Consider the following 8,955-nt stretch of genomic DNA (forward strand, 5'->3'; position numbering starts at 1 on the left):
GACACCTAACAACAAAAAAAGTCAAGTAACTCAAGTCAGAATGCCAGTACTCATCCCAAATGTCCTTGTTTCCTTTACACCTATCATTTGATTATGACAAAGTCACATCAATTCTACTTCTTAATTCTACCTCTACTATTTGTGCCCTCTTTTCCAACTTTATTGCTATCACCTTGGAGTAGATTTTAATCATCTTTTATGTAGACTACTGCTACTCTTTCCTAATTCTTATCTCAGCCTATAATCTTACCTAAACATCATTCTTGAATCTGTCCTCCACCAACCACAACCCAAGTAATCATGATCCTGATTTTACTGAAGAAATGTAGGAGAATGAGATAATTGAATTGTCTTAACTCACACTGCTACTAAGCAGAAAAATATGACTTCAATACAAGGCTTCTCACCTAAGTTCTCTCTTTTAACTATGCACCCTCTGGAACAGGAAAGAAGAGACTTTTCAGGTAAAAGACAATAGAGTAACAACTATAAAGGCAAGGAGTGGAAAGTGGAAGCAAATAATAGTTAGCTTTGACAATCACACTTAGAACTTTGAACTTTTTTTTTTTTAGGTGTTTTTGAGTCACTTCCAACTCATAGTGACCTTACATAAAATGGAATGAAACACTGTCCAGTCCTGTGCCGTCTTCACAATCGTTGTTATATTAGAGCCCATTTTTGCAGCCACTGTGTCAATCCATCTTGTTGAAGGGCTTCTTCTTTTTCACTAACCTCTACTTTACCAAGCATGACATTACCCTCCTAGGGTTGGTCCCCTCCTGATAACATGCCCAAAATGGGTGAGGTGAAATCACCATCCTCACTTCTAAGAGCATTCCGGTATTACTTCTTCCAAGACAGTTTGTTTATTCTTCTGATAGTCCATGTTATATTCAATATTCTTTGCTAAGACCAGAATTCAAACGTGTCAATTCCTCTCAAGTCTTCCATTTTCCATTGGCCAGCTTTCACATGTATACGATGCAATTAAAAATACCATGGTTTGGGTCAAGTGCACCTTAGTCATCACAGTGACATCTTTGCTTTTTAAGATTTTAAAGAGGTCTTTTGCAATAGATTTACCCAACATGATATTTTGTTTGATTTCTTCACTGCTGTTTTCTTGCTGTTGATTGTGGTCCGACTAAAATGAAATCCTTGACAGATTGAATCTTTCCTCCATTTATCATGATGTTGCTTATTGGTCCAGTTGTGAGGATTTTTGTTTTATGTTGAGATATAATCCATACTGAAAGCTGTCATCTTTGTTCTTCATCAGTATGTGCTTTAAGTCTTCTTACTTTCAGCAAGCAAGATTGTGTCATCTGAATATTGCAGGTTGTTAATGAGTCTTCTTCCAATCCTGATGCCATATTCTTTTTCATATAGTTCAGCTTCTCTTATTTGCTCTGCAAATAATTTAAGCATACAGATTAAACTTTATCTAGGTGATAATTGGGAAGTCATTATGGAAGTTTTGTTTTTTGTTTTCTAAATGTTTATTGATTGATTTTAAAAACAATAAACCAATTACATGTTTAATATAAATAATATATTTTAATGGAAATAACAATATTTTCTAAATTTAAAAAATTATATTAAAAAATATTATTTTACATTTTTGCACAGTTCCTTAGTGTCTGGATCATTGTTGTTGTTGTTGTTGTTATGTGCCGTCGAGTCAAACCTGACTCATAGCGACCCCTCCTTGGGTTTCCGAGGCAGTATCACTATGGAAGTAGGATTGCCCAACCTTCCTTCCGAGGAGTGGCTGGATCATTAGAAAACAGATAACTTCTATTTGTTCTGGTTTCAATCTGTTTCAGTATCTTGCTTTGGTTGAAACATATGAACAAAATGTAGCCTCACACAGATATGTAGTTAGAAAAGGGAAGAGTACTTTAATACCCTTTTCAGATAATTGTGGATGTTCTTTTTTGACCCTGTAACAAAACTAGGTAAGTTTAGTTTTTTAAAGATTAGTTGCAATCTGGAATCTTAAATCATATCCATGAACTTTTTCTAGTATGGTTATTAAAGTCCATTGGTCTTTTTTATTATTATTATTTTGTGGTAGTTATAATATAATTTACCATTTTAATCATTTTTATGTGTACATTTTAATGGCATTAATTACGTTCACAACATTGTACAACCAAAACCAAACAAAACTCACTGCTGTCAAGTTGATTCCGACTCATAGTGACCCCTGTTTCAGTTTCCAAGGCAGTATCTCTACAGAAGTAGATTGCCTAGTCTTCCTTCTGAGGAGTGGCTGGTTTGAACCACCAGCCTTCTGGCTAGCTGTCAAATACCTTAGGCACTATGCCACCAGAGCTCCTACTGTGTAACCATCATGCTATATTTCCAAAATTTTTTATCACGTAAAGAGAAACTCTATACAAATTAAGCAATGACTCCCTATTTTCTCCATGCCCAGCCTCTGGTAACCTCTGCTCTTTCTATCCCTATGAATAAATAGAGTTTGATTAACTCAATGAATTTTGAGTTTTAAGAAAATAAACATGGAGGTAATATACAACATGGAATGGCAAAGAGCAAAATTGAGAATAGGGAAATATATTAAAAAGCTATGGCACTAATTTGGATAAAACACAATGAGAGCAAATCAGTTGTTTATTTTACTTTCCTTTCCTAAGAAGGAAGACTGGGCAATCTACTTCTGTAGTAATACCACCTCGGAAACCCAAGGAGGGGCAGCTATGAGTCGGAGTCGACTCGATGGCAGTGAGTTTGGTTTTTTTGAGTTCACTGAACTATAACTTGGTGCCACATTATGTGTGTTGTACCATACAATTCAATGGAAAATAAAGTCAGGAATATGGTACCTTAAAGGGTATTGTAAGTTTAGGCACTGGACTCTTGATTCACAATACGTTAAACCACAAAATCACATTAAATCATATAAATCTGACAATAACCTGAAGGAAGGTGATATTACTGCCATTTTCAGCCATGATAATTCAATCTCAAAGGAGTTAAATAACCTTCCAAGGGTACACACCTTCTAAAAGGGGATTCAGAATGCAAAATCAATCTGCCTGAATCCAAACCTGAGCTACTACAATCTTAAACCTGTAGGATGAGTGTCTGCTAGATGCAGGGCATTCTGGAATCTAGAACCATGGTTCTCAACCCTATCATCATGTTAGATTAAGCTGATGCCTGAACTCATCCAAGACCTGTCTCCAAAGACAGCACTTCATCACCTTTAATTTTTAAAGCCTCATAGGTGATTCTGATATAAGTTAGGATTCTAACCAGAGCCTCAGTGATTGCAAAGTACTAAATTCTATATCCCAAGAGGTTCCAAAAGGGATTCTTTGCATAGCTCTTCATTATCATTACCAAGTAACTAAGACCTAATCTGACCTCCCATCAGGGTAAGAGAGACCTTTTAGCTGCAACTGTAAAAGCTCCTCAATAAACTACCTTAAAATAAAACACTATAAATAAACTTTTCCCTCGTAGCTTCCAGTCCTTCAGGTGACCTCACTTGAACCTCCCACCTGAAGACTCACTCTGCCTTGGCTCTGGTATCAATCCTGTTCTTGGTCAAACACGATTTAATTTGGTAACTCCTATGACTCAACATCAAGATACTAATAGCAGCAATCATTTATTGAGTGTTTGCAATGTGCCAGGCACAGTAGTAAGTGTTTTATACATGTCAAGTCATTTAATTCTCACTCTGACCCTATGAGGTCAGATAATGCTCTGATAATACTCATTTTACAGGAGAAGCAGCTGACTCTTTGAGAAGTTAAGTAACTTGCCCTAGGCCCCCCAGCTAACCAGCAGAGCCTGCATTTTCTCCCTGTTCTGCCTCCCAGGGCCTGAATGCTGATCACTCCCACTACTCCTCTGCATCTCCACATGCATGTGCCAGAGCTTCCTCAACTCAGGATGAACACTCTTCCCTCACCACAATTCCCTCCTTCCGCTGCCCTCCCCCAGCTAATGTCATCTCACACCTATCAGATCAGTTACAAACCTATGAATCATCCTTCATACCCCCTCATCCATGGCAACTAGTTGGTCCCTACGTCCTCTGGATGTGACCCTCCAGTGATGCTCAAATCCTCCTCACCATGCCCACTGTCTTCTTTCAGATCCACATTTGGTTTTCCATTTGTTGTTTTTAGATTATTTTAGTTATACCTCTAAGCAGTTTCACTGATTTCAAATCCAAATCCTACTCTTGGTTCTAGACTCTCTTTTGGTGAAAGATAGCACACAGAGGCTTAAAATCCTTTAGTGATTCCATGAGCCCCATATGATAAAACACGGATTCCTTAGCAAGTCTTCTTCACAAGGCTTCAAAGTACTTCTTCAAAGCCATTGCCTACTACTCCCTGGTCCCTTTCCTATACCTCATGAACAGTATATGCTTTTCTCCAAATGTCATAAATTGGGGGCCCTCAGCTGAATCTGGTCTGAAGACATATTGCACCATGTTGATTCACTCAGTTCACATTGTACATAGCATTTGTGATGTGTGTTTGTGTGTGTTAACTCAACATTCAAAGAATTGGGAAAGTTCATGTAAAACTCCAGGCGTGTTATTTCTCTTGGAAAATTATTTCAAGAATTTGATCATTTAATACCCCTTGTTGTGCCTCCAACCCAACTCACCTCACACATTTAAGGTATCTGCCTGATCTTGGAGGCATTGGAGTTTGTGACCTCTGCTCTGTGCCATTTTAAGTTCTCTAAATGTACCATTTATCTCCATGTTTTTGTAACTTTGTTCATGTTTGTTTAGATTATAGTACCCTTGTTCATACTTCGTAAAATATTCCATGTCTCTTAAGGTCCAGATACAGGCTCACCTTTTTTCTGAAGTCTTTCCAATAAAATTAATAACCTTTTGCTCAGTAGTCCCATAAAACTCTATTTATATTTCTAATATAGAACCCTCCAAACTATTGAAGGCAATTGCATGTATTTCCCATCTTGGTTAGGTTGGGAAAATCTTGAAAGGAGGTTTGATTTTGTTCAGATTTATAATCTCTCTGACATTGTCTCTCATCATGACTTGCCCATGTAGGCACTTCATGAATAATGAAGAAAGTAAATTCAGTTAGAGTAAGAGCATCTTTTTTTCTGTCAGTTGATGTCTTTTCATGATCACTTCTCTGAAACAAAACAATTAAAGGACTTATTTATTTCTACAGATCTCTACGTCTCTTTAGTAAGATTATATAGCTAGTTATGAAGGTTGTTTCCACCTGAGTTCTCCATGTCTCATGCAGAGAACAGTTTAAATGCAGCCTCTCCCTCTCTGATATTATTCATCAAGTAATGTCTATATTTTTTTCAAAACAATTTCACACTCCTAACAAATTTCTTGGGTGATAGTAAGTTCATTAATCAGGTCTGCATCTTCACCTATGGTTTAAAATCTCATGGCTTCATTAAAAACCCAAAACCCACTGCCATCGAGGCAACTCCAACTCTTAGAGACTCTACAGGATGAAGAAGAACTGCCCCATAGGGTTTCCAGAAGTGACTGCTTCCTTCACCTTTCACCCATAAAGCAGCTGGTGGTTCTCAGCCAAATATCTTAACCATTGCACCACCAGAGCTCCCCCATGGCTTCATAAGAAACTCAACTGTAAAATACTTATTTCACAATATCTTTTTCCCTGAAACTTTATTTTCACCTCTTTGACACTTTATTTTCAACATAAAAGAATACCAGATTTCTATGAACTTGACTCTAGGTTGAGAAAGAGAACATAGCATAACCAAAAGATGCAGCAACAAACAAACCCACTACCATCGTGTCCATTCCAACTCATACCAACGCTCTTTGGGTTTCCAAGGCTGGAAATCTTTAGAAAAGCAGATTGCTTCATCTTCCTCCCATGGAACAGCTGGTGGGTTTGAACCACCAACCTTTTGGTTAGCAGCCAAGTGCTTTATCCACTAGGCCACCAAAGCTCCTAAGAGATGCACACTAGGTAGCATACAGACATTGCCTTAGGGAAGGAAGGCTGAAAATGGGCCTGAGGAGGAAAAGGATTCTATGATGTCTCTGTGCAAATATGAATGAATGAAGGATCGCAGTTGCCTCCAGGGTCAAATCCCAGAAGGAATGGTCACATTCCTGCAGGAGTTGCCTCTGTTCTTTGCTGAGACCATCAGCTGATAGCTGCATACCCTAGGCAGCTGGTACCTATTAATAGGTGAAAGGCTATTAACACTTTGCTGTTTTCATTTCTTCTCCCCACACTGTATTTGAATGGCAAGTACAGGCAAGAAAGCAGAAAAATCCCTTCGAAAATGATAAATTAGCCTGTTCCTGGGCTAACCTTATGGGCGACTCTGAGGAACTCCATTCCTTCCAAAGCCCTTCCAGGTGGGATGAGGGGAATCAGACAGGATCCAAACCGTCTACCATCTGAAGGAATGCCAGAAATTTCAGACTCAGATTCAATTCTTTCTTTGTAATAGTTTTCTTTCCTTGTGATCCAATTTCCTCTTAATTAATCAAGAGGGATTTTGCCTGTGCTGTTGTCCCTCATTTAACATTATCAGATGCTGCTGAACTCTGAAAACACATCTGACAGATGCTAGATAAAGAATTACTTTAAATAATTCTTTATTTAATAAAGATTTAATAAAGAATCATTTCCCAAACTCTTTTAATCCTAGGAGGTAAAGCTAACACAACACTTTTTTTTTTTCCAAAATAAATATCTCACCATCAGAAGTAATTAAGTTCATATATATATATATATATATATATATATATAACTATATACCCTTAGACAGTAGTTTTCAACCAGTACGGTTAACTGCATGTCAATATTGGAGGAAAAAGTAAGAGTTTCAAAGACTAGCGAAATATTTTCTTTTTAAAAATTCTCTTGTTTGTCTTACTTTTAAGAAGTTATTCAGTGCTGAGACTCTGTGCACCAAACATTTTTATCTGGCTTAGTACATTTTATAGATGTTTTCGTTTGTTTTATGTCTAAATGACCTATCTTTGAAAATGTTTTTACACAATATTTTATTTCAGGCTTTTTCTCAAGGGTTGAAAGGGTAGGTTTGTCTCCATGAAACCAAAGGTGTGCTAAGTAAAGTTTGTCATTAAAAACTTCCAATTTATTTTGCTTTTAAAGAAATGCTCTTTTTACAATTTTTTTGAAATACGTATTGTAATAATAATCTCTAAAATTCAATGTGTATGCAGCTTTTTTAATTTAATTTTTTTTTAATGATTGGACCAGAATTTTATCATCTGCTTGTGTATTGATGTGGGTTATCAATAAAATAAGTCAAACCTGGAACTAGAAAACAAGTATCTAACTATCTGGGCTCTTCACTTTTCTTGGCCTCCATTTTCTCATCTGGAAAGTGAGGGTTGGATGAGATGACTTCTAAGATCTACTTCTAATGGAGTTGAAGACAAAAGAAAAGGGCTACTTAGGCTCTCTGATAACTGGAATGGAAGATAACATTTTGTAGTGGCAAAAACACAGGCTTTGGAATCGAACAGGTCAGGTTTGAATCTCAGATCTTATTAGCTGAGGAAGTTAGATTTTATTTTACTCATCTATAAGATGAGGCTAATTAAGATCTGTATTGAGTGCTGTTGACATTTAATGAGAACAAGCCTATAATGTTCCTAGTACAATTTGTGCACATGCTGTATGTTCCTATAAATGGTAGGAACACATTTTAAGGTCAAGAAAAACTTAAGGCTGAGCACATGATCAGGTCTAGTAATTTCTACTCTGGCACTTGGAGATAGAAGGCAGTGAACATGTCACTGTCCTTTACCAGCAGAGATGTCCCTCAGCCATGAAGAAACTGGAGCCATCAGGGTTTAAAAAAAGAACATTGTCAGAGTGAAGGCACCACATCTTGGCAAGAGACACTTAACATAGTTTCCATGTCACCAAGCTCTCTCTCCCACTCGACACCCTGCTTCTATTTAAATCTCATGCACTTCACTGGACTACACTCATTTCAGCTAGGGCCCAGGCTACCAGCAGAGAAGAGAAGGTTAGCATGGCTCCAGGAGTGAAGGAAAGGGAGGAAGGGCCAGCCAAGAGTGCCCTCCGGAAGGTACACACAGCCACCCTGGTCATCAGCTTGGCCCGAGGTTGGCAGCAGTGGGCAAATGAGAACACCACCAAGCAGGCTCGGGAGCCTACAGGCTGGCTGCCTGGAGGGACCCAGGACCCACCCCAACTTCCTAAACTGGTGATACATCCCACTCCCCTCCAGAAAGATCAGAGTATCCTAAAGTCTCCACCCCAAGAGCCCGAAGGAAATGGAGATGGACAAAGCCCAGACAGAGTCTCTGAGGTCTCCCACATCAAAAGGAAAGAGGTGACCAAAACAGTCGTCAGCAAAGCTTATGAACGAGGAGGGGATGTGAGCCACCTCAGCCACAGGTACGAGGACGGGAACTTGCCTGAATCTGCGCGGCCAGAAGATGACATTGACAGACTCCTCCATGGCCATGGCTCTCCGACTCGGAGGAGGAAGTGTGGCAGCCTGGTGTCTGAGCTGACCAGAGGCTGGAAAGAGATGGAACAGGAAGAACCCAAGTGGAGAAGCGACAGCATAGACACCGAGGACAGCGGCTATGGAGGGGAGACAGAGGAGCGGCCTGAGCAGGAAGAACAGGTGACTGCAGTCAGAATCAAGCGCCCCCTGCCCTCCCAGTAAGTGAATGCACCCTTCTGCTCCTTATTCCCACCTGATGTTGGTCCATTCTGACTCATGACGAACCCATGTGTCTCAGAGGAGAACTGTGCTCTGAGGCTTTCCGGTGGTTCATCTTTGGAAAGTACATCCCTGGGCCCTTCTTCCGAGGCCCCTCTGGGCGAGCGTGAAACTCCACCTTTCAGTCAGTAGCTGAACGTGTTAACCATTTGCAGCACCCGGGGACTATTATTTAACCCCAAAGAGTTT

At 39.2% G+C, this 8,955-nt stretch overlaps 1 protein-coding gene across 1 annotated transcript in view; it reads left to right on the top strand.

Annotated features, from left to right (window-relative positions):
* The first annotated feature begins 8,043 nt into the window (after positions 1–8,043).
* ABRA (actin binding Rho activating protein) overlaps positions 8,044–8,955 on the top strand; it is a 12,656-nt gene continuing 11,744 nt past the window's right edge. Inside the window, exon 1 of the mRNA XM_007934775.1 lies at positions 8,044–8,705. Within this exon, the coding sequence (XP_007932966.1) occupies positions 8,044–8,705 (662 nt within the window). The remainder of the gene's footprint in view (positions 8,706–8,955) is intronic.

Source organism: Orycteropus afer, unplaced genomic scaffold (assembly GCF_000298275.1).
Source record: "Orycteropus afer afer isolate SDZICR_OR568_19922 unplaced genomic scaffold, OryAfe1.0 scaffold00021, whole genome shotgun sequence".
NCBI lineage: Eukaryota > Metazoa > Chordata > Mammalia > Tubulidentata > Orycteropodidae > Orycteropus > Orycteropus afer.